This window comes from Nothoprocta perdicaria, unplaced genomic scaffold, assembly GCF_003342845.1.
Source record: "Nothoprocta perdicaria isolate Ctin4 unplaced genomic scaffold, notPer1 scaffold_238, whole genome shotgun sequence".
Lineage (NCBI taxonomy): Eukaryota > Metazoa > Chordata > Aves > Tinamiformes > Tinamidae > Nothoprocta > Nothoprocta perdicaria.
Genome location: NW_020455464.1, coordinates 750,335 through 777,593, shown reverse-complemented (window position 1 = coordinate 777,593; position 27,259 = coordinate 750,335). Strand labels below are relative to the sequence as shown.

General features: G+C 35.7%; 1 protein-coding gene across 3 annotated transcripts in view; it reads right to left on the bottom strand.

Moving 5' to 3' along the window:
- The window catches only part of KDM4C (lysine demethylase 4C), a 236,967-nt gene that overhangs the window by 195,839 nt on the left and 13,869 nt on the right, over positions 1–27,259 (bottom strand). For all 3 annotated transcript variants that reach the window (XM_026039705.1, XM_026039704.1, XM_026039706.1), the window contains exons 3-5: positions 22,212–22,387; positions 19,493–19,607; positions 10,782–10,975 (exon numbers count right to left, since the gene is read on the bottom strand). In XM_026039705.1, the coding sequence (XP_025895490.1) occupies positions 10,782–10,975; positions 19,493–19,607; positions 22,212–22,387 (485 nt within the window). The remainder of the gene's footprint in view (positions 1–10,781; positions 10,976–19,492; positions 19,608–22,211; positions 22,388–27,259) is intronic.

Here is a 27,259-nt window from a genome sequence, read left to right as displayed (position 1 = left end):
TTTCTTAGAAACAAAACAGAAAAATGCAAGAAGAGAAAGAAATAACAGTATAACTGCTGATGCCAAGTAGCTTTTAAGTTTATTCGTTCAGGAAGACATTATCTGCATACACTCTTGAACGGGCAGATGTCTGATTAAAACTGAGTCCATCACTGTTCACCACTAGCATCCTACCACACACGGTAGATACAGCAGGTAAGTATTATGAAAATATTCTTGAGGGCATCTGCTCTGAAACACACAATAATGCAGCAACACAGGGTTATAGGCAAGAGATCACTATGAAYAAGTAATAATAAATATTATGTGCGAGTCAAGATTTTTTGTCTCACAAACAGAGATACACCTAATATTTCCACTACATTATCAGGGTTGAATACTTTATATGATATTTCGGTTTACTTTAAGTAAGAAGACAGATTTTTGGGCTGCTTTGTTTTTTGATAAAATCTCAGTCTTAGGGAATAACATCCACTGTTTACCCATTAAGTAGCAGCAATATAAACTCACTGTTCTATCTATAGTCTTCAACCCCCTGGAGGATGCAGAAGTCTAGTCCCTATGTCCACTCAGTCATGTCTTTACCTCAAAAATACAATAATTGACAACAAATCCAGTAGAGACTATGATACAGAAGACTCTATGGGGAACCTGGCTGGAATAGCTGCTTAATAATTTTCTTTACTACTTTGGTCACTATTGACTTTATAGTCARAAGTAGAACCCTAATAACCTTTGATTTACTGCTGCCTTCATGTTGTTTTCTTTCTCCTCTATGACAGTAAATTTATTTTTGTCTCTCTGTATAACAACTGCTATTCCACTACAGTAAAAATAGAATAATTTTACTTCACAAATAAAATCTGGTACAGGGAAAAAAAAATACTCATGGTCAATGGAAATGAGTATAGATATCTGAGCTTCATTAAGAATRTTTGGGCATTACATTGAGAAGAATAAACACAGCAATACACCACAAAAAAAACACTTCTTTTTCTTCAATTAGGGGATCCTTAATCCCTCACWTAAAGATACTCATAAAAAGCATGTGACCCACAGAAGAAACTGTGTAACTCAAAAAACAGTGTGAATTAAAATGGCAGCCTTCATAGGTGGCGATAACTAATAGAATATTCAGAAGGCACAAGGCAAACCTTTAATGTCATCATATCTCTACAGCAATATCTACTTTTTCATATTTTCATTCAGGAGATTGTTGCAGGGACATCGGGCAACACAGAATAATAAAACTGGGCTTATGCATGCATACCTGTCAGAGCTGACAACATATGTTTTGAAACAACAGCAATGTGTGACTATTATTAACTGTAACACCTATGGGTTTTTTGCATATTTTTCACTACCTTAACACTTTTTCCCCTCCCCTTTTAATAAGGTGTAGTATAACCATTAATCTTTAGAAAATGAACGTAGGACATGAAAAGAAAAACTGTTCAAAGCCCACAGACATCTAAAAAGGAAATTAAAAAGGTTAATTTCTTCTTGAATTTAAAATGAGACTTACAAAATGGCAGGGAAGAAGTAGCAAAATAAGTTTTGTTCAGAATATTACTATATTAACATAATTCCAAGTGAAAAAAACAGGATGTGAAAAATTATTACCTTAGCGGAGTTTTAAAGAAAATTCTTCAATTTAATAATTTTCATCTCTTTCCCACAGCTGCATCCTGCAAGTGCTCAAGAAGTCAAGCTTTTCAATTTCAGAAACCAATTTTCAGTTCAGTTACATGTTAAATCAATGCATATAGTKTGGGACTGTGTATTTGTGACACTACTACTTTTCCTGATTGTGATATTAACATAAGTAAATTCAAGCACTGCTTCATTTCTCAATCTGAACCTTTGAGAAGGCCCAGTAATGCCTCCAAAATACACACAAATACACACACCAAAAGAGCTTCAGAAAAGCCATTTTTTTAGAGGGGGGAGGATTCTCTAATGCTCTTTTCCCCCCACACTAGCAGGGTGCATGGATAAGCAGTAAATTCTCTGGAGATCCTGATTCTATTCTCTAGAAGAGCCTTAACGTCTAACCACTTACCTAGTCATCAGCTAATGGAAATCACTACTTCCACGTAGCAGACATTGCAATTCCAGACTCCTCTCTTCCTCTTTACAAACAACTTTCTCTTTCATAACCATTCTTTACTTCCATGAATCTCACACTATGAAACAACTAAGCTCCAACAGGTTACAGGAAGAGTATAACCCCATAATCCAAAAATTAGGGGACACTGTTAGGAGGTAGGGTGTCAACTCATGAGATAAATAAGTGAAATAATACTCTTTTTTTTTTTTTTTGATTCTAAATAATAAGCAGTTTTACAAAAGAGGGAAAGCCTCATCTACTCTTCTTTAAACAAGCGAGCAACTTGCAAGCACCAGTGCTAAGATTTCCAAAAGCATTTCTGAATCTGAATTCCAGTTCCCACAGCTCCAGGTGAGACATTTCAGCCCCAAGACCTCAAACATTTCCCTCTTTTCAGAGATGCTTCCTGGCCAAGTTCTCCCGCTTTCTATGCAGCACCTTGCCTGCAACGCAGCCTCTTCGAGGCACCTCCCTTCACGCATCCACACTATGCAGAACTGCACCGCTTGGTTCATGACTATGAACTTCTCTCAAAGAACCATCAAGGTTGGAAGGGACCTCTAGAGATCATCTAGTGCAATCACCCAGCTCAAGCAGGGACATACAGAGCACCAGGCGTCATCCAGGCGGGTTGGGAAGACCTCCAGAGAAGGAGGCTCCACAAYCTCCCTGGGCAGCCTGTGCCAGGGCTCTGGAACCTTCTTGTGGAACATAACCCCAAAAAGTCAAGCACAGTTTAGGACCCTAAATCTCTTTGCTGAGTCAGTGCAAAGCTTTCATGAAAAACACACCAGGTTATCTGCATTTGCTTCTCAGTTCATAATAAGTATATTATTTAATCTATTCCCACTTTTGTTCTGTGCTATGCCTTCTTAGTAACTTACCATAAAATAAGACAGAAAAGAGCACTATCTCCTATCTGCCAATTACAATGCTTATAAGAACAGAAATAAAAATAAAAATAATAGAAGAAGCTACCAGAAGTTCTTAAAAAGATGTCATCAAAAAAAATAAAATTAAATAAAAATGCAGGATGGAGCTGCCAAGTCCTTTAAAAACTATATTGCCTTATTTTTAAGACAGTAATATGGTAATACTTATCTTAAAAAAGGAAATACAGTGTAGTGGTACCACACTTCCTGAAACTAGTGTTTTATATATAATAATAAAAACTTACATATTCTGCTTCTACAGCTAAAGTGAAATACAGCCTCTTGCCTGACTTCCTGTCTGCATCAGAAGTATGACTTTCATTTTTCATTAAGTCATAGTGCAGACCTGGTGGGAATCTTATGTATTTCTCTATTTTGTCTTTAATTAAGCAGAAAAGCATGACTGCATCTTGGCTCTGGCTACTGAGCATTTGCCATTGAGTGGTATTTAACAAAAAAAATCAGAAGGCATTAGGAAACATTCCTACTAATGCTGTTTTAACAGCATCAGCATTTCAAAGGTTTCAGCCTCTCCTACACAAACTTTTACTCAAGTGTCCTGTTAGCAGAGTCCATCTTATTGCTTATACAAAAAAACACTTCTATTTCTAAGTTCATTTCAACATAAAGACTGGAATTTAGAAACATTTAAGAAGGAAACTAAATCATAGTCCTGACTCAAGGAAACTGAAGGAAAAGGTCAACAGCGTCGCTTGCTGCAAATGCCAAAAGCCAAATCCCTGGAAGCGCACAGGTCCCCACGTGTCGCTGTTTAACACCCACGGCATCCTCYCACAATGAACCATCATTTTTCATTTAGTGTGCACAGTTTCCTAGAAAGTGAAATTTACWTTAATAGCTAGAAAAGTAAATTTGGAAGCAACACCTTACCATCCTTAAATCTCCTCTCCGAAACACAGTGTAACTGTCTCACTTTAGCAAGGAGCCAGCAACAGTACAAGGCCTGGGCAAACCTTGTAACATCTTAAGTACACATGTAGAAAAATCACTAGAATGGGTTTTTTTCTTTTTTTCAAAGACCCTTTGTCTTCACTTTGAAGGTGGAGAATGTAGGCCATAAAAATCTCTGAGAAAATGAACCATGAGATGACAAATCCCCAGTTTCCAAGAACAGGAAATATTTGTCATAAAAAAATACATCAAGTTAACTAGAAAAATGGATTTCTTGCAAGTATTACATGGATCAGCACAAAATTCTATGAACTCAGGTACTAGACTGACTTCCACATTTCTTTGCCTTATGTCCCTCTAATACCTGGAGCAGAAGACAAGAAACAGTGAATATAATTTGATTTGCCCACAATACAGAAAAGATAGAGCAGGTAATGAAGTTCAACTGAAACAGGACATTTTGTACCACAAAGCATTTAAAATTAGTAATAAATTAATTTAAATCTTAATAAAATTTATTTTGGAGTTATGAATAAATAGAAAAATGTAAGAATTTCAGCTTAYAAAACAAAATATATTAAAGAAAACAAACAGATAAGCAGTTAAAACACAATTTTATCAGAACAGTATGTGGGAGTATAAAAATTCAGTCAGTCTCCTACAATTTTATTTGTTTTGATCTGTGCCTCACAAAATTATTATATGAACCTTAACCACAAGAACCACAAGGCTCTGTTTTAGGTGTCAGAGCCAAATAAGTTCCTCTCTGTAAGAGAGATTCCTTCTTACGCTATTTTTCCTATTTGTAGTTCTACTGATGCTGCAAAGGTGAATTGTGATGGAATCTGTTCATTCCATGTGTCTCAGCAGAAACACCAAAAACCTGAGCCCAGCAGCCAAGGCTGTCCAACACACTGCTTGCTAGCTTCAGAAAACTTGCTTTTCTAAATTATTACAYGTTCTGCTGTTCAAAAACACAGAAGTGGTCACATATATTGCAAGTTCTTAGCATACAGGAGCATACAGGAGAACTGGCAACTTCATGCCAATATGCAAGTGGCTGTTATCACTTGCCTGGCCTTATTAAAAGTAATAACTTAAACCAAGAATTATCTTCAAGGGAAAACGTATCTTCTTCCTGACCTACAAATTCAATGTTATTTACTAAGTATGGGACAGTACTTTTGCCATTTTTGTAGTTGCACTTGTTTTATGAATAGAGGGAGTATCTCCCTTTTTTCTCTTCATTGCTTTCAAACAGTGTTTTCAATGGTTTTATATTTCTAAGTATGTAGATGAAGAAAAATTTGGCTAAAAACGTGTAAGTAGAAACTAAAAAGAAACAGCTGCGCAAATGGTTGCAACTAGATTGAAATGACCTTACTTTCTAGTTTATAGGTAACCAGATAGTAAAGATTTGATTCAGCCTGTATTTTGAAAATTATCCAATATATCCTGCAAAGGAACTTTCAGTATTGATATTTTGCTTGAAATTCTCTAGCAGAACAATAAAAAACTTAAGGTTGGAAGTGTCCTATGAATGTGATATAGTTCAATCTCCTGCTCAAAGTATGCCTAATGCCAAAGGTAGATGGGCAGTCTTCCTAAACAACCTGTCCCAATCTCTTGGATTTTTTTTTCCTATATGCAAGTGGAATTTCCCTAGTTGCAAATTGTGATTATTCCCACTTGTCCTTTCTTGTGCCTGTGCATCACTGAAAAGGATTTGATTCCATCTCATCTATATCTAAGTCTGCAACTCCAGACCAGTAAGAGGTATAACCTTTATAGAAACCAAGTCTGCAACTATACACACATAACTCATAAATGCATTCATAAAATGTTCAATAATTTGTTTCTAAGGAAGTAAAAGGGGTTTTCCCTTACTTCTTCTTAAGAATCAGCYTACACTTGCCTATATTCAACACTAAAAATCAAAAGAAAAGTCAGAGTTCAGAAAAATGTATCAGCTCTCTGGAAACACCCCATTTGCTTGAAAAAATCCTGAAGATCTAAGTGAGCATGAAGCTTCTTCAGCACAAAACGTCCATAGATTCTGCATCATTCACTCAACCACATTATGGGCATTAGTGCAAAATATACATACGGAAATGCATAAGAACCACAGAAAGATATAAAAGCACTAAAAAGGATTAAAAAAAAGACACAAAATAAAGAGCCAAAASAAACTACTGAAGTCTCAACATTTACTGATACACTTGTATTCCTGTTTGTTTAGTGTGTGTTTTGGTATTTATTAGTTTATTAACAAAACTTGAAGAGAAAAAAAAACACCTTGCATCATGAAGAAAATTCCATGTAATAAGTAGTCTGTATCATCTTTTCTGCCTTTGCAGTGKCTTCATGGACACTGCTCTTCAATGCTGCATTTTGTAAAGCGTGCCTGRCAAATAACAGAAGTGGTCTGGAAGGTTACATCACTCATTTGGCATTTTAGGCCATATAACTGGTTATTCAGTACTGCAGAGTTTTTGACAYGCTTTTCCTTTACTTCCCATAGTGCTGTATTAAAAGTTGTTTTACTTGTAAAACATACAGCTTGCTCAGCACTTTACCAGTGCTGAGAACCGCAGGTTTAGGTGTCTCAAAACACGCAGGCAAACAGCAGGATGGTCACTGGGCAAGCGAGCCGCTGCATTCGCCCCATTGCTGTTATCCCAGTGCAGAGGAGGGGAAACAGGGAGCCCTGTTCTTACCGAGCCGGACACAGGCAGTGGGGAAGGATAATGCCATCAGATCCAGCCTAGATCCGTGTGACTGACACTAAATACTTTACAGAGCTCTAAAGCCTTGTTAGTTATTTCTTGACAGGGGAACCACAGCTGAGGCTTTTTTTTTTTTTTAGTTAAAGTTAATTGCTCTTTTAAAAATTACAAAGCTTCAAACCAATAAAATGTTGCTAAGCTGAACCTGCAATTTGTTCAAAGTGTAACTCATTGGTTTTACAGCTGACAACATGCAGTTTACATACGCCAGGTTACAGCAAGATAGGGCTCTCTAATTCCAGACACCACCTTAGAATCCCAAAGCCAGTCCTGACAAAAAACGCTTGCTTTCCAATACATTTAGTATACATAAACCCAATAAATAATGGATTTCATAAAAAGTGTATTTCCTCTTTCATTGCAAAAAATCTCTTTTCTTTCCAATCTACTTTCTAAAACTGAAAATCCTGTTTTGCTTTCAGTCTCCTCAGAAGTACTTTTGTCATTGCCACTTTCAGAACGGCCCCTGACATCCCTTTCACTGCCTCTCTCCACTAATTGTCACATCCCCTTCAAAGCCCTCCTGCTTTATGGGCAGCTTCCYCACCAAACGCTCGCCTGGTTTCAAGCACAGTGATGAATCTTTATTTCATCACTGATGATAAACCTGTATTCTGATTATAGCTCCCTTTTTATTGGGCTTGTATTCTTATTCCTAACTTTTCTGATAGCTTCCAACAAATAAGTGTAGCTAATACTCTCCTCTTCATGTCTCCTCACCTCTTGTGAAAGTTCTGTATTTTACTGCTACATATTAAAATGCAGTTTACCATTTTCTTTACCTATTTTTAGCAATAGGCAATAGGATACTTAGGCAGTATCAAGAGGGTTGGATTTGTCACGATCCCATATCCACTTGCTCTAGAAGAGAGAATTCCTGAACCCAAATCACCTGCTTTACTGCACGTTTCATCATGGATTCTCATCGCTCTGCTCCTTTGAAATTAACCATTAAACTGTGAAGCCCTTCTCCTCTGGTTCCCCCCGAGTTCTCCCTGGGTTTTGGGTCAGCTCTCTTTTTCCAAAAMTTTGGCCCTTTTTTCTTGCCATTGTCACAAAGATGGAACTCTCTCCCCTTTCTGCAGCATATACCTTGCTTTATTTTACAACTGATAGGTTGTATTCTGTATTCTGTGTGTATATCACAGGTATTCTGTGATATACAAAATGCATTACATGTTTTGGGTTTTTTTAGCACAATATATATCTTGCTGTTTCCAATAGGTCACAGAAGATAAAAAGTGACCAGAAAAGACCAGAATGTCACAGAAAACATCCTCACAAACTGCTAAAAATTATCTGCTTGAATTATATTGCAAGTTTACACTATGTACTTTTTAACAGTAAGAAACATATCAGACTCTTTATATAGAAAAKAATTCATATCTCCATCATAAGACATAAATAGTGAACAAATGAGCAAAATTTAAAAAATATTACGGTCTAAAATAAAATACTCAATTATATTCTCCACACTTCCTTACTCTTTTTCTCTAACAAAAATAAGAATAAATGAGTCCAATTACTGCTATATTTCAAATATCTACAACGCCATGAAAATAATTGTTTCGGGCCTGCTCAATAAGCACTTTCACATACTCATTGTTAATATACTTCAAGCAGATTTACATCATCCTAATCCTTCAAGAGGCATGAAATTCCTGTCAACACCACTATTTTTCACACAAGTAAGATAAACAACACAAAGAACAAGCACTGTTTTCAGATAATTAATACCCTCAGAAATATTTTCTGAATGCAAATGCCTTATTCAGATTTTTGAGTTCATAAATCTATAAACTGAATCATTATCTATATCCTATGTTTGGATATAATACACATACCATAATGAGCTATCTAGCATTATTTTGCTATTGCGTACTGAAATCTGTTTTCTACAACGTATTAATTTCCAGGATCAGTTCAATATTTCAACACTATGACACAAAACAAAACTCCTCAAACTATTAGGAGAAACAAACAAAAATTTCTTTGCGTAACTGCTGATGGTGAAACTGCACAGAAAATAAGAAGATATGAAAGTTAACCTAAGCCTAAATACAAGCAAACAACAAACCATAAATGCTACCACAGCAGCCAGTTTTAGCTGTGGTCTGCAAGACTGGGTTTCGGGGAGGAAGTGATTCTCTTCCAACCTAATACAGAACATATACAGCCCCCTATACTGCCCACCATGCTTCTCTCTGTTCTCCATAAAACTGAGGTTGCTGCCTGGAAGAAACACATGGATAACCAGAAGAATTAGGGAGGAAGGTATTACCATGCCAGGCTTCTTCAACCCTCTAAGGAAGTACTCAGTTAAAATTTTTAGATGGCAGACAAGATCTGAATACCTTTATCTTAAGATTCAATTAATCTACTCGTGGAGGAATGCATCACATTAATGTGATAATATTTGATACACTGATAAATGAACTACACTAGCATTAATTATTACAATATTCTCTCTATAAGAGTATATGCATAAAAAAAATACAAAATTTAACTCTCTCTGAACCTTTCATTCAGTGCTACATTTCCCAAAAATAACTAGTTAACTTCATAGAGTCATATATACTTCATAATGTTTTTGCATTGGCTGCAAACACAAGGAATAGTTATTTTCACTAGGAATGTTTGTTTTAAAATAGCAATACTTCTATTGGCTTAACAGAGTATATTTTCCCTTTTCTCCAGCACATTTACATTATAGGCCAACATGGTTCAAGAAAGACTTGTAAAGGAATTAGCACCCACCACTGTCTCTTCGAAAGATGAAATAGATACTGGTTAATGACTTTGTTTATCTGAAAGTGTAATCAAATATCCATAAACTAAAGGAGCATTTATCAACTTGGAGCTTCTTCAAATTAATTYGAAACAAGTTTCCTCTCTCTAAGAATATAAAGTATTTTCTTTGGTGAAATTATTATTTTAGTTAATCTGCACATATTTCCACAAAATACTATTAATCAATGGAAAATCGAYCTGCATCACTCCAAGAAACCATGTCTACTTTCTCTATCTAAACACAAGGCATTCAACATACAAGCAGAAAGGTGAGCCTAACATGACTGCCTAAGAACACACAGCTGGCCAATTTACCTCTACAATAACAAAAGGTGAAAAGTGATTTCTTTTAATTTGCTATTTAAATATATACAGTGTTTCACAGGTCCTTTTCTTATGCAAGGATATATAAATAAATAAATAAATAAAAGAATAAATTCTAATCTAATCTAATAATGCCTGAAGGAAATATCAGCTACAAAATTCTTCAGATAGCTTGGGTGACTAGAAACTGCCAGGACATAAGAACTGCCAATCTTATTTAATCTTACTATCTTACTAATGCTTTAACAGTCTTTTTAAAGCATCTTTTAAAAGATTTTATGATCAGTACAAAAACATTTCTCTCAAATATGTGAATACATAAGTCCACAAATAAATAAGTACACTACGATCTGTGAAATATTGCTTTACATTTTTCTCCAAGGAATAGCAGGCTATTCAACTAAAAAACTTAAGATTATGGAGAAAGGACAGAAGCTTCGTACTTACGTCGTAMCTTCAATATTAAATCTCCTCTCCTGCTTGTACTGCTGAGCAATGACAGAGGACAGGCCTGATCTACAGTATGTTTAATATAATGCATGCAAGGAGTCTCCAAGGACTAGTCACATGTCTGCATGAATTGAACCTAAGGGACCAATTTTAAACACACTTTAGAAGAGTCCTCTCAAATAGTATGAGGGGTTCCCAACTCATTAAACTTCTCTCAGTAATTCATAACTACTTTTTTTTTGTATTGAATTCAGACAGGCCCTATATATATTTTAGTCCTTTTCTTTAAAACAAAAACGTCTTACTGAGATTGTTTTACACTAACAAATATCACTTTTATCACAGCATTCTCAACTAAGACTGAATATTAGTCTGAAGCAATTCTACTTAATTGTTTGCTTTAGCAGCAAACACTTGATCTTGTCAGATCCAACAAACAGCAAAATGAAATGAGTTTTTATAAAAATTTAAACTTGCCATGACTTCGGCTCCCCAAAATGAAGGTAATTAATACTGTAGAGATCCATGTCTTCAGTGTGCCATGCAAATGTTGTTTTCCACATGCCAAAGTAGAGATATGGGGTATTTACACCCTCAATAGAAATTCCACAGTCTTCTCCTACAACATCCAGTATTGTATTAAGACGGGCAATATTCCATTCCTCAACATCCTGAAAAACACATGTAACAAAAGTATTAATAAAATAAACTAATGCAAYTTTATTTAACAGTATCACTCAAAAGATACATGTCTGATCTAGCTTTTCAGGGAACTAAGATGAAAACAAACTTCTAAGTACTATGGGAAACTGCTGAAGTTACCTTAAAAGAAGATTGTGACTTTTAGTAGAATTTGGATCATATTCTAAATCCTAGATGCTAAGAGCAGATAATCTGTAGAGCTTCACATATGCTGAAGTTTCATAACGCTAAGGTATTAATCCTAATAAGCATTAAAATTCCATCCATAACATAAATAACAGCAGCACACAAGGATTTTTGATGAATGAATAGCTAGGAGACTTTCACCACRTATATCTATGCTTTTAAATTACTTATAACAATACACTGTATAAAAGCTGTTTAATGAATGGYAACTTTACCATATGCTCTGAAAGGTATGAAAAATAAAACTATTATATCACTTCAGAGATATTACTAATCATAATGGAACAGTACACAATAGAGCACTCCAGAAAAAAAAAAGAAAAAAAAAAAGATTTCATGGGATTTTAGCTGTTTTTTTTTCTATTATTGCCTGTAGAATTTGGGTATTAAAAGCCCTGCATGAAGTTTTTGTTATATTTCAGGTTCACCCACAAAGTGCAGTATTAATCTCAGGTCATACAGCATGCAAAAATCAGTAGAGCTAAGATCAAAGCCMCAAAACTGAAAAGAAAGAGCTTACATTTTGTTATAAGGGCAATCACTGAACACCTTCAAGAGAGGCATTACCAGGTGCAGAGTCAGAAATAAATAAATAAATAAACAAACAAATGAAAGCCRAGGAACACAAGGCAGACCATTACAAAGGCCAATGCAGGTAACCTGCCTTATTGCAAGCACAGAGGTATTAACCAGCTCGTCCTTCCCCAGCTCTRTCCCACGCCACACAGTCCTGGTCGCCCTGCCCTGCTCGGGGTTAAGCTTGCTGCCAGGATCAGTAGGTGAGGGCTGAAAATCCCAACAACCCACAGCAGTTGAATAGGTGCTGAGGGAAGCGTGACCACGGTGAAACAAGGAACAACAGACTGTTAAAACTCTCCTTTCACATCCTTGCCCTTGGAGATTTTATATCGAGTATGCTACGTGTGCAGCAGCCAGAACTGAGACTCGAGACAGCAGCTTCCTCATGAATCTCAACCTTCTTGCTGAAGAACCACCTCTGGCTGCAGTGACTATTTCATTTGAAAATAAAAGCTATTCTTAAGTCCAAGAACTCAAACAAAGGAGTTTTATTTATAGAATGAGTTAATTGCTAGCAGTCATTTTCTTTTAGGATTGATGCATTCATGTGACAGAAAGGACACCTGGTCTTACAAAAAAAAAAAAAAAATAGATAAATAAAAAGGCACTATCAGAGCAAAACAACAAGTAAGTATGAATTAAAGAGAAAATGCTGGTAACATTTGCATTCAAATCTCAAAATCCTACCTATCAGCAAGGCAGAATGTTATGAGATAAAAATTTTGTTTGAAAAAATAAATTATTTATTCTGCACATTAATTAGCAGATTTACTTWAAAAAAAATCGTTGCAGATTTTGCCTTTTTTGAGAAATAAATTCTACTTCAGCRACAGAAAAAAAGGCCAGCTATCTACTTAGTATGGAAAAATGGAAACAATAACCACAAAGGCACTCATGTAAGTTTATAATGCAAAAAGAAACACACTAGACAGAAATCAACCATCAGTCAACTCGATATGCTCTTTCTGATAGTGGCTAATATCAGATATCTAGGGAAGAGTCCAGAAACAGGGTAAATGCATTAACACTTTTCCAGAACACCTTTCCAGCCTTCAGCAATTTGCAGATTGCTGCAACACTTCTCCAACCAGAGGTGATATAGTTAAAATTGTACTAAAATCTTATATTATAGTTATCGACAATTAAGTGAATGTTAGAATAGGAGAAAAGAGTCATTTTTTAAATACCACATCTCATTTTCGTACCCCGCGTATAAGCCACTGCTTGTCAGCAAACCAACACCCCGCTAGTGTTTTGTCCCCAATACAAAAGGCAGTCATCCAGTGAACAGAACACCAACTTGCGTCGAAACACAGAACATACAAAATATACATTTTCCTTTCCAGGAAATATGATCCTTTTCCTAAACATTATTTAAGACAAGCAATAGAAGTTTAAACTTTTGCAGAAATGCTCAGTTGTCTGAACGATTAAAAACCACACTAGTTCTAACTCTTTCTACTATCCCTGAAATAWTTTTTTTTTTWAAAAGAAGTTTTATTTTTACATCTAGATTATTAGCAGTTGTTTCTTTACCTCGTGGATATTACCTTTTTGATATTGCAAAGCATCAAATGCAAGCTTATCTTAATTTCAAACTTTGGCAATAGCTATGAAACTACGTCAAAACTTTACATTTGGAATGCAACACTAACTATCACARGAGCTTAATAAGTCAAAACAATAATAATATTTTCTCAAAATTACTTCTCGAAGAATATTTTAGAAGAGTATTTCATATTTGATTATCAGTATAACAGCAATAATACACAAATGATGCAACCTTAAAGTTTAGCTGATAGTTTCTTAAAAACACAAAAAGCTATGTAGACATTATAATCTATTCAGTACTAGAATATTAGGAAAATAATAAATATGTATTACAATTTAAACTTGTATCAGAATATTGATTTAAAATAATTTCAAAGGTAAAGAAAATATTTTAACTTATTCGTATTTTTGATGGCAAATTCCTTAATATATGCCTATCATATAGCATTCAAAACAGTATCAGAAAAAAAGCTGAAATAAAGAAAAAATATTTTGTATATTCAGAAAAATACTCTGTATTTCAGAAAAACATTTTTGTGTATTTACCATTACAAACAAATAGCTTTGCAATACCAAAAGCCTGATACAGCCTATCATCCAYGGTCTTTGCTACAGCACCATTAGACTTACTTTATACTTCTTTTCAGAAATATTATCAAGGCACCAGTTCATTCAAGAGACCACTAGACCAATCTTTTTAAATTTGTTGGATGACTCAAACAGCTATAAATTGCTGTCCAGAGTTGTTATGGCTCTTTTACCTCATCAGAGCTAGCCTTTAATAGAATGCTGAGATAAAACTGGAGAGCTTTCAAGAAGCTCTCAAAGATAGGAACACCTGGACAGCGTGGAAGGAGCTGACCCATTCATTTTCTCAAAGACAAAAAGAAACTGCATTTCTCAATACCTTGCACAAAAAGTCAAGTTCAAAACTTTAAACAGCACGAGGACCTCTCAGAAAGGCTGCACATGAAATTAATTTCCATTCATTTCCCTTTTTCTAACAATTACCATATTGCGTATATGTGTATACATATATGTGTCTATATACACATACTATAGCTATATAGAGAGTTTACATAACTAAAACTATACAATACAGTTCTATTCCTACTTTCTTCCACAACTAAGCCACTCTGATACATTCTGTCTTTATGAACATGATTTCTGTATGTGCGTGTCAATTCACATAACCCTCTTTCATGTTACACTTTTCTTTCAATTACCACACAGGTTCATTTTRACAATAACCTGACAAACAAGAAATCTGCTCTACAGATTAAAGACTAATCTAAAACTAATCAAGAGCCTAAAAATTAAGAGTTAAAAAAAAAAAGGAGAATAATTAAGACAGAGAGAGCATGGATGTAGAAATATACAGAAAAATTTGCGCTTGGTTACCAACCACTTTCGTTTTCTCTTCACATCCACCCAGTCACAGCCACTAAAACAACTTTTAAAATGCTAGATTTTTATTCTTTCTTCAAACTTTTTGAAGTACAGTTAGAGAAATGCTATGATCACAATTCCTATGTCATAAAATGTCAGTTGTGAAACAAGCAAATTCCTTTGTTGAATCAGTGTTTCTCCTCAGTACCGTTTCAGGTATGACTTTTGCTCTGCAGCGCATTTTACAAAGGTAAAAAATCCAGAAGTGACTGATTCCCTTGGAAAGCACTTAAGAAAAAAAAACATGTAACTGAGGGAATGACACGTTGACCTCTGTGATGGAGAGATCATGAAGAGAAAGGATCTCTCAAGAAACCACCTGCTAAAATGCTAATGATAATAAAAATGGCCTCTTCAGCGAATCAACTCACCTTCCCAAATTTGCCCTTTCATTCAAATTTTTCAAGTTTCTTTCTTGAACATTCTTTCTAGTCTCATATCTTTTATAAATCTCACATCTTCTATAAAACTGTTCCACATCCTCACTCTACTAACACCCCCAGTCTTAATTCTTTAATGAGGGAAAGTATGATGAAATTCTCTGATAAAGGAAGTATAAAAAGAAATATAAAAAGGAAAATAAAAATATTTGACCTCGATAGTTAACCAAAGATCTGAGCCAAAGGAACAAAAACAGTTTTCACTTTCCTTTACTGTTTCTCTTATTGGCAGTTTTTTACTCCACATATATTTCCACACCCCAGCATCCATTAACCTACAAATGAAATGCTTCCTTTTAACCCAACTGGTTTGTCTCTACTGAAGCTGTTAAGCTACAGCATCAGTGCTCTTCCTAACTCATCTCATGGTCAAATACAGACTCTATAGCTAAAGTTAGGTGGTACTTTAAAATCAAGTCAGCTGGTCTATCAAAGGAAACTTCTGGAAATTCAAAAACATCTGACACACTTTATAGTTGATGTGACATCAGAGATGTAGGTACAATACTATTTAGCAAGATTAATCAACTCTTGATCTAATGACTCTGCTAATCCAATCACTTTACATAAAATATGGGAGAAAGAAGCAAAAGGGACTGTCTCATTAGATGGAATGAAACTAAGGGAATGAAAGAACAAGACAGGAGTTGAAGACGAGTGATGCAACAGGCAGGACTACAGTCTGGTAGAGAAATCTGTCTTTGGAAGATCAGCCCATGATACAGATATACATCTTTCCCACCTTTCTGTGAAGATGATTGCTTGCGAAAAGGCTCCTAGAATCAAATAAAATGAATCTGAGCTTCTAATGTCTGATACAACAATGAGAATTTAATCTGCAGCCTCAGTGGCTGGTGGTAATTCCAACAACAGCTTGTTTGCGGCATGGAAATGAAGGATTTGACAGTAATCACCAGCACAGGCACTGCCCAGAAAATGTAAATGAACTGCACTCTCCAATTAACTCAGAGTTATAATTGCTAAACATGCAGATAAATCATCATATGTGGAAACAAAATCACTCTCTTCATTCTTCCTGATGGGAACAGCAACTTTCTGCAGCTGTTTCACATTCTTAGACTAGATTAGTTCAAGTTGGTATAAAATTCAAGCTAACTTGCAAGGACGACAGCTCTCCTGGAATAACATAATAAAGCAAAAATAATTACTTTTCAATTTAGCTAAACTGAGAAACTGAAGAAAATGATTGAAGTGACTGAAGAAAGTGATTCAGTAATTGTTTGGGAACAGATTAGTAACTGAAGCTAGTGAACTGGTGATTTATTATTGACATTATAAGCTCTATACTGTACCAGGAATATTAATTTATAGCCAAATCCATATGACCTTATAGCAGCAGAAAAACAGAATCTCAAACAGAAAGTTCTAAGAAGGCTTTCCMAGTCACTCTTAGAATTATGACTTCAACAAAAATAATGATCTTTGCAAACTATTCTTTATTGCAGTGCTTCTCTGTATTAGTCACCTGCATTGTCTTTTCTTACAAAGCACTGTAATTAAATGTAAAAGTAAAGAAAAATGCATGCAGTACAGAATAATACATCAAGCAAATATTCAGCTATCTTGAATTTATTTTCTATACAGTTCTATACAGCGTAGAGAGCACTTGTTCTCTCAAGGTATTTCCTAACTCATAAAGGTTTCATCTAAATTCAAAACTGGCACCTAAACATAAATACAACATTAGAAATACACAAAAGAGAATGTAGGAAAAAAAAAATGTACCATGGAGTTAGTTTGGGATTACTGAGAGTCATTGTCAAATTCCAAAACATGCATTTATAGCTTTGTTCCCTTACTTCTTTTGTACATGTCTTATAACTTTGCCCTCCTTTCAATGCCTTCAAAATCTGTCATCTGCTCTTCTAAGAAAATCAAAGAACACTGCCTGATCTATGTTCTTTCCAGCACAAAGCAAGCAAGGTTCTGGATTATACAAATCATACTATTTCTGAAGAAATCTAAACAGGAAATAATAATCCAAATAGGAAAAAGCAAGCAAGATTTCAACATCCAGTTGCAGCATAGCACCATTTCTCAACAAATTTCACGGTGCCAGTACATGCAAACATTATAGTTTCACTAAAAAAAAACAAAGATGCAATCAAATCTAAGAACTGTGCCTGTGTCTAGCATTTTTAATGGAATTCTGCAAGATACCTTTTTGCATTAAATTTAATGCCTATAGCACAGTGTTTTCAATGAAATACATTTGTGAAAAACACACATCTGCCTCATTTATCAAAAATAGGCTCTTAAGACAAATTAATTGTCATCCCCTTTCTTCTGTGCTTTGCCTAAAAAAATTCAAAATTATGCACTTACGTCCCTCAAATAATGACTAAATAAACATATACAAGCAGTATCTAAATTCAAAAACAAATCAGAGAGAGAGCTCTTGGCATTCACTGCCTTCAAGTGAGCAGAAATGAAAAATACTCCTTGCCCAAGTGCACCATCTGGTGGACAAAGAAATTTTGGCAAAAATATCGTAACAGGAGAAGAAATACTTCCTACCAGCGGCATCCATAACTTCCCAAACAATAATTTAGTAACACAGGATATTCCTCATTTTCCTTCAGATCTCACTGATCTGTATAATCTGCTGCCACATTAACTATTCAGTCTGTTTACACTCTTTCCTCAGTCTCTATTCTTTTCGCTCACACTTCTCCTTTGTCATCCATTTATTTTTAAATCACATCTATTTAATCATAATCATCTAGTCCTTTTGTTCTACTACAAGTGTAACTTTTTGCTTCCTCACTATTTTCTTCCCTTCTGCCTACACTTTTCAACGTTTTGCTTCCTCATCCTATTTATCTGACATTTATTATGAGTTAAGATCCCTGTACTTCTCATTTCCTTCATTCTTCCTTGTTTGACCTCTCTACCTTAACCTCCTAGTCTAACAAGAGTGCAATTCTATGAGAAGGAAATCTCTACCCTGCTCTTTGACCAGTGAGCACATCAAAAATATCAAATCTTTCTGCCTTCATTTTAATTTGCAGAAATAATCTTCTATAGATTTTAAAGACCAAAAAAAAAAAAACTATTAAAATATACATTTGTATATTAACCACTAATGTTAAAAAAAAGGGACAAGCAAAAAACTTGCTTATTTTACTTACTGAAAGAAACACTGCCATCTGTATCCCATTTTAATTTCCACAGACCAACAGCTTCCCATGCTTGAAGTGTCTCTTTACCAAAACAATCCAAATCAGAATCTTTGATGATTCCTAACTAATTTTTATAGTTATTTGCACACACAAAAGAATTTGTACCTGCTCCTTAAGGGGGGAAAAAAAAAAAAAAAAAAAAAAAAAAAAAGACAGGTGGACATTTACTGCTGTCTTTCAAAAACTTAGCCTATTGAAGAAAATCAAACCACACTGGCTGACTGGCTGACTGTATTTATTTTTGGACAGAATCCTAAAGCAAATTGTCTTTTGCCAAGAAATATGAAATACTAGCAGGGCCATCTGCCACAGAGAAATTCAGCAATTTTAAAAAATATCAAAAAAAAAGGGAATTACAGGGAATATGAAGTAACTTTGGAACTCTACATAGGGTTGAGAGGTAGAGAAAGGTTTGCCCTGTACTTTGCATGACCTCAATTTTTTCCTGAAATTTTACTATTTCTTGTGTAAGTCTCATTACTTAACAATCCTGTCAGTGTTTAATTCCTGTTGCTACTTACACTGCAACTCAACACCAAAAGATATTCCATATTTTTTCAAGTAACAAAATCACTAACCAGCAAAATTGATTTCCTTAGAAAGTTTCCTTTTTCATCTGTGTTAATTCAGAGGTTCACACAATTGCATTCCAGGAAATTGTAGRCATTCCAAAGAAGTAAAAAGTATAGCTAACAATTTTCTTAAGTGAAAAAGAGAAATAAGGTTCTACCTACCCTGAAATATGAAGCAAAGTTAGTTACACCATCACTAACAACAGAACAAGTACAAGTAAAAGTACAGATAGGATGTGTCAAAGGAGGAAGCAAGGGAGAAAGCAAGGGAGAGAGGAATGTTATAATTAGGTGTCAATAGCCTACTAAAGTCAGAGATAGAATTGAGAATTGACTCACTCTTGAAGATGTAGAGTTAATATCAGCCTTGCTTGGAGTCTTAAAAGAGCAACACAAAGTTTTCAAAAGGACAGATGCTCAGGCATAAAGCAGAAACCTRACCTTTAAGTACAGGACCCTCTTAAAAAGGGCAAGGAGAGAGAAACTTTACAAAAAGCCATACATACTTCATCATAAATGCTCCCGTTGATATCTGCTCCATAAATTGGTGCCACAAAAGTCAAGTTTTTCCAATATTTACGCTCCAGATCTTCATAATCTATGTATCTTGGGGTGCAGTACCTRCAAAAGAAGTTATAAATAGTTCAGCATAGTCTCAGCAGCCACTTTCACAATGCAGTTTYGGATTCTGCAAATTGAATTCTAACAGATAACTTTCAGATTCACTGAAATGCAACTATTATTTGTACGGAATTGCTAGCTTTCTAATTCACCACAGCACGTAACCTGTTACCTGTTACCTGACACCCACTGTGACTGCAATGGTACACCTATGCACACAACCTTTGCTCCAACCTCCTGCAGCTAAACAGAGCATCTGCTGACCACCCTCAGGAAAAGGCCGTCCTTTCTGTTTCTCCTCTGTAGGAGGCACGTGGGTGGGATGCTTCTCTGTTAACTGGCCAGTATTAGTTATTTTCCTCTCCAAATCCTGCTCTGCAAAAACACAGAGGTAGTTCCAGCACAGGTTGCTCTGAAGACAATACAAGCACAGTCATTCTGCCAAGCAGCGGCCTTGACAGGCAAAGAACAAACCAATTCCTTCCCTATATCCTCCACCTTGCTTTTGAGAAAGGGCATAATATTTCAAACACATGGTACCAAAATCCCTCTAACTGCCTAAGTTCTCCCTTCCCACAACAAAAACAGAACATCAGAGGAAAAYTTTCTTTTCCCCTTGGCTTTTAGAGCAGCCCAAGACAACTATGCTTTTATATAGATAAACATACACACTTTGGGAAGGTTCCTCAAACTTCATAGAAAGTCCTCATGGGAACAATTAATARCTTTCACTTCAGGATCCATTTCTTTGGTCCAAACTTAGGTCTTTAGAAAAGAAAACTTGCTCCCCACCCTTGCAACTCTGAGCAGTGACAGTGACAGTGTGACTGTGTTTGAACTACTAGGAAGAAAAYCTGAACATAAAAGAACTAAGTAGACCAAATACATTTATATCATTCAGTAACACAGAGGAGAGATGAATATGTCAGCAAAAAATGCTACCCACAATATTTCAAGCAATGCAATTGTTTCAGTTACTTATATGGCTCCAAAAATTAGCTTCTGTTTCTGCTTTGTCCTAATACAGATCCAAAAGCACAGTCACCCTAACACGGGAATCTTTCCTRCAGAATGCCTCTTATTTCCCAGAGCACAAGGTGAAGAACCACCKAATGGTCAAATGAGGATCCCAAACAAGTAAGAAGTATATTAACCTCCTAGACTGGGCCCACACAAAACATATCAAAATCATTTTCATTAAGATGCTTGTGGCACTTCTCATTCCCAAGGGAACTGTTAATACTCAAGCAGAGAAGCTGTCCTCCACAGAGCCCTCCAAATTCACTAAGGAACAAAACTCCTTTTACAGGGGAATTTACAGGAGCTCTGAGCTACTAAATAGTCTAAGAAGAACAGGCTATATTAAGAATCTCAAAAGAAGTTACTTGGCACATTTTATCCAGAGTAATGACCAATATTTACCAAGAGAACCACAGCTAACATTACATTAAAACTATTAACTCCCAACTATTTTAATCTCTACTTAAGAAATGAAGTTGTAGCCTGATTTCAACAAGAAAAGCATGAAAATTGAATAAGTGTTTCCAAAACATTTTCCAAGATAAAGAATAAAGTAAATCTATGTGGTTAGTAACAAACCTTCATAGGTACTTACGAGTCATCACATCTATTTTAAGAACCCAATGCTTATCATTTTACCCTAGGTCAATCAAATCCACGTTTTAAGTATAGTTAGAAGAGATATTCCCATCAGACAGCATATAGGTTTTCTAGTACACATATAAACATAAGATAGATTTCTATCCTTCACTTACGATAGAAAGAAAATTCTAACTCTGGTAACATCAGTTTTCAAAAAGTAATATATGATTAGCAACATAGTGATCCTTCTTAATTTGGTAGAAGAGATCGGTTTTGTGCTTCTACAATGGTACGTGTGCTATGGGACATGCGCTGAGGATCCTCTTCAGGGGCTGCGCATCTAGTTTTTGCTGACCCAKGTAACAGTCTCTGTCCACTCCTCTTAATTTCTCCTTCTACTCTGGAAAAAAATTCCTTCAAATAAAGTTTGCCCTAACTTACTTTCTCTAGTTCATTACATTCAAACATATTTTTACAAAATCCTTTGGCTCATCCAGAAATTATTCCACTCAGTTTTGAGGAAAAGTTAAAGTTGAAATCATTCTTTTTACTTAGTCCAAATGGACTGAGAAAAAATTTCTCCTATCACTCCTCAAATCGCTCCTATCACTTCTTCAAATGTCCATTGACTTGAAACTTTTTAGAATACTGTCTAAGCCTTTGTAGCATTGTTTCTCCTTCTTCACATATGTGAAGTATGTGCATGTGCAGTAGAAGCAGTAGTGCACTCCTGGGTTCCTTCAGAGGCCACCAAGTGTTCTAAAAAATGTGATCCATACCATCAAGTATCTATGAATTATCTGACTATTGGCTATTCCAAATGACAGTTTCCTACTGCTTACAGAGAGTAACCTCTAATAAGAAGTAAAAAAAAAAAAAAAAAAAACTACCAGAAGAAATCACAGTATAGCACAGTATAGAAACAAGTGAACACTGGTCTTTCTAAGCACAACTACATATATATACATATGTGTATATATATATATATATATATATACACACTTGTCACTGTTGGCCAGCTGCCTGAACTCCTTCACGGTCATTGGCTTTTTCTGGATGTTGTACTGGGTGAAGAGCCCCGATTGACCAGTGACCATCTGCTGAATTGGAGCAGGAATCACCAAATCTTCAATATCATTATAATGTCTTCTTGGTTTCCACTCCTTCGGCGGGATCACCTGAAAATTCAGGAGAAGAAAAACATGACATCAATCTTGGCCAACACGTAACACGCAGGAACACCCGAAGAACCAGGCAGCGGCACCACCACTTGCCAGCCCTACASATCCTGGATGGAGCAGGGGAGGGCAGAGGCAGGCTCCGGAGCGCACAGCAGCCCTTCCCTGTCCCTGCAGGAATTACCAAACTCACAGGAATCTGAGCTTGCACGACCGAGCAAACACACAGGCACGATGTAACAGAGCTCGCAAATATTTTACCGGCAGAAAGTATACACTTATCAAACACTACAAACTCTATATACACACACATATACATAAAACTTTTCTTCAAATAAAAAGGAAAGAGAGAGAAGAGATAATCTCACACACAAGACTGATCACACCCTGTCCAAATAATATCGGGCATATACAGTAMAAGTAACTGTAAAATGAAGAGAAATAATAGCAATTATCTGTTTTTCTTCACTCTCCATAAACTTGTACAGTGTATTTTTATCTAAATTAGTGTAATCTTCTACTGTGACTATACTCATTTTACACTAACATAATATAAAGTTTATAATTAAAGATTAAAGCTATGTACATGGAAATATTAATCAATTGTAAAGCTCATATTTTCATTTCAAATACCACAGAATTGCCCAATGCTACMCAAATTGAAAAGCAGATGCATAGAGACATCACTGAAGTCATTAGAAATGTCAAAGACACTTGTGATCACAGTAATTTTGAAAAGCTGCATAATTTTGAACATTTTATGTACTGATCTAGTTGGAAAACAAAATTCAGAATTTCAAATACATCTGTGCTTGAAATCTCTACTTTGAAATTACAATAATTTTAAATAAGAGCAAAAGACACTTTTAAYGAACAGAATTTTTCATGAGCATTGTCTTGGAAATGTCTGAAGCAGAATACAACAAAATATCCAGGCTTTATTAACTTGCATCTTAGAGGCAGCCGTTATTCTAAGCCTGCTAGATCTTTCTTCTAAGAAAGATTTCAAGATTARGTAACACCTTGTACTGGACATTTTGTTTTTAAATAGCTTGAAGAAAATAATTAAAAAAAAAATCTAATATTATCCAATATCCTAACATTATTGGATACCACTGGAAAATATTCACAAATACTCTAAAGTGTAATGCTAATATACTTAATATTCTACACTTTGAAAGAGATCTGGCCAACAGCATTTGTAGTACCGAAGTGTACACAAAATCAAGTGTACATTAAAGTTAAAAAAAAAAGTTATCTAGTAGTAACACGCTTCCACACCTAATACTTTTAGCTTTAAATGTAAAGAGATTATTTAATTCCATTTCTACATAGATGAAAATTTTCTCTTTTTTTTTCTCCTAAGCTTCTGTGAGACTTCTGCTAAACAGACCTGCAGAGCAAGGTTCAGTGTTCCAGAGAACGAAGAATATCCAATCATCTTTTGATTCCTACTTATTTCTTTCACACAAACACTGAATTATGTACATCAACAAAAAATACAAAACGTTGCTTTGGAAGCAGAGAAACCATGCATTCAGAATATATGCATAGAAATCAAATACTTGTATAGAKATTTCCATTTTCATGATTATTAAGCATGAACTTGCAGGTTATGCTCAACTATATATGAATATAGAGAAATAAAACTTGCATTCTCATATTTAGTTCAAGGTCAGTGTGTTATTAAGCAGTAAAGATATTTTCATGAACACTGGCTCCAAATATGCTCTTTCAGCTAACTGGAGCATACTTTTTATTGCTGGAATTAAAGTAATGCTTTGGGAAGCGAATTGTAGGTGCTATTGTGCTATCATCAATAAATAAATAAATAAATAAAAAGCCTCCTCCTCCAAAGACTGCATGGTTTCTAATAAACAAAGTTCATGGCAAGGAACAGAAACATAAAAACATCTTGCCCAAAGCAGCACATGGTTGTGGTCAGTATTAMGAATGGAATGAGAAACCAGGTATTTGAGCTTTTATCAAGAATCTGTTCCACAGAAGCCTCTTCAAATTCCCTTTATTAAAAAAACAAAACACCTTCAAAGTCAGGAAAGTCAGGTTTATCCCATAAAAGACGCTTAAATTCATCAGTCAAGCTGCTGCATCTTAAAATATGTRAAAAAAGGAAAGACCTATGGACAAGCTTTGGTATTTTTTTACATGCATAGCCTAAGTATTCTAGCTTCATTATGATATATAAATTTAATTTTAGATGGAGGATGGCACAGTCAGACCATACCCTCCTCTTTCTCTATTGCCAACCTACTGTTGCACAGTTGATTCCACATGGAACTGGCTACTACCCATACATAGCTACTGCTGTTCAAAACCTTCTGAAAAAGTTGTTTTCTTTGTACCCACCAACACTCGTTTTCAGTGTCACGTTGCAAAATTCATTTTCTACTTGCTCATTTGACTGCAAATTCATGTCATTGTTTTAGTCTCTATAAATGAAGGTTCTGAAGCTCCAAAAATTCACATTCAAGAAAAGAACAAAGTAACCAAACAGTGCCAACCAACCAACCAACCATTCATTTGTTATGTTACTTCCACCCTCCTCCCTTACTAAGCATCTAATTCTTTGTACTAATGGGACTGAAATACACTGTGTTTGCCCAGGACTTGTCCCTTGTTTTCAAAAGCCTACTGGCAATTTTCAGCCATTTGGCTCCAGGGATGCTGCAGTGTATCACCTGCTCTGGAAATGGTTTAATGTTATTCATCTACTTATCAATCATTTGTTTCAGGCTTAGTATTAGTTATTTCATGAACATTTTAGTTTAACAGAAAGCCACGGTCTCCATGCTTCTCCTTTTAACRTTGTGGATTATCTTAGTGGCATCTTAGTGGTATTATAATAATTCCAAAACATAATTCTGATTTGACTTAATTCAGTTGCAGTTCTATTATCCTAATAAAGGATAATAAAGAGTGTTTAGCAGTGTTTACCCTGCTAAAACACCCCACCAGCCCTCGACACAGATGCCCCATAAGTCACCGGTTTCCTGCCCATGTGCTAGGCTAGGCTTTCCTACCAATGCAGGTTTTGCAGATTCATCCTGTATCACCATACATATGCAGAATCTCACCATTTCTCTCGCTGACAGTTTCCACATACTCACAGACGCGTTTTCCCTCACTTTTCAGCCCTCCAGGCTTTGACATACTTCCCGGGCACACTTGGTTTGTGTCACAGCCCCTGCAAGCCCACTGCATTGCTTTTTCCCCATAGACCTGTATTCTCTACATAACTCAGACTTACRCACGACTTCTGCACAGGCAGGAGGTTTTTATCTCTTGCATTTCCACCTTTAACATAAATTGTTTGGTAAAATGCATGCCTGCCCTGCTTATGGCTTGTGTTTAGGAACCCCTAACTGTTTCTGCATTTGCCTACAGCTCTTGCAGTGTTCCTCTATTCTCTTTACATTYGTATCTGTGCTTATGCAACTTTTAGTTCTAGGCTTAACACAAATCAGTTCCTAAGTTCATTGTCCAATACTTTTTAAATGGTTTCAATCTTATCTTTATAACCAACTTCCAAAACCCAGAAAATGTCCTCCCCTAAAGAATACCATCTGGATAAGCCTGAAGTACAAATTATTGACTTTGTGATAAGGACCATCTTACACTGTTTGTTTTAAATTAGTCACTTCTTTGTATGACTTTTTTAAGCAAACCCAGCAGAAAGTTAGAACACAAACGGTCCAGTGTAACTCAAAGACTTGTGTTACATTTGTTCACATGGCAGAGAGAGCCAAGAGAGCTTTACCCTCTGTGCCAGTGCCAGCAGGGATGGGTGAACAGTTATCCATCGTTATCCATCATTACAGGGGTTCTCCATCCACAGCACGACCAGCACACGGCTCAAGGCACTGAAGCACTTTTAAAAGGCTTCATTGTGCTCTCCAGTACCACGCACATTCTTCCAGGTGCTGTGTGAACCCTGCACAGATGCCCTGCACGCTTTACCACAGAAATGTCTCTGTTCCTGGAACACCATATTATTTTCATATCTGAAACAACCTGTGCATGGAGAACAGCTTCTCAAACTGTTTTAAAGTGTCACCTATGAGGTGGGATGAAAACCCTAGGTATTTGTTTAGGTATCCATTTCATTCAAAGACCATTTTTTTCCCCACAGTGAAGTTGTACCAGAGCTGCAGGGCCTGAGAAGGAGGCACTGACATTCTCCAACTTGCAGCCATGGGGACATTAACTTCAAACAARCTAAATTATGCTGTGCAAACACCACAAAACCCTGACGACACAGTAAAATCCTGTCCTTATCAAAGTCATTCACAGTTTTAGTGACTTTGGCAGAAACAATACGATTCAGCAACCACTATAAAAGCAGTAGCAATCTGTGTAAATGACATATTGGAGTAGTTCGTAAGATTCTGATAATTTCTAGTTTCTCTTCATTATATGTATATATATTTGTACTATGTGAGAAACATTTGATAATGGACAGCAGATATATACTCATCACTGTGGATGGGGCACATCACCTGTTAGGTTAGGTTCTGATATATACTCGTGCATATTTACTTGATTTAAAAATTAACATACATATGTATACTGTATTTTATCCAAATCCTTTAAATGGTGGTATATCTGAAATGCTTATAAATATACTGCCCCATACTACTGCTAAAATTACAGCAGAACTGTGTTTTATTGATACTACCCTGATCCTTGCATTTCCACAGCAAATTCTGAACTGTATGTATTATACATGCAAAAATTAAAGTCTACTTCTCATGAGACAGGGAGAAAGACAGAGAGCAGCATGGAAGGGTCAGGAGATGAAGATGACAGCCGGGTATCATGGGGATGGGAATGGGAATTATGGAAATGCTACAG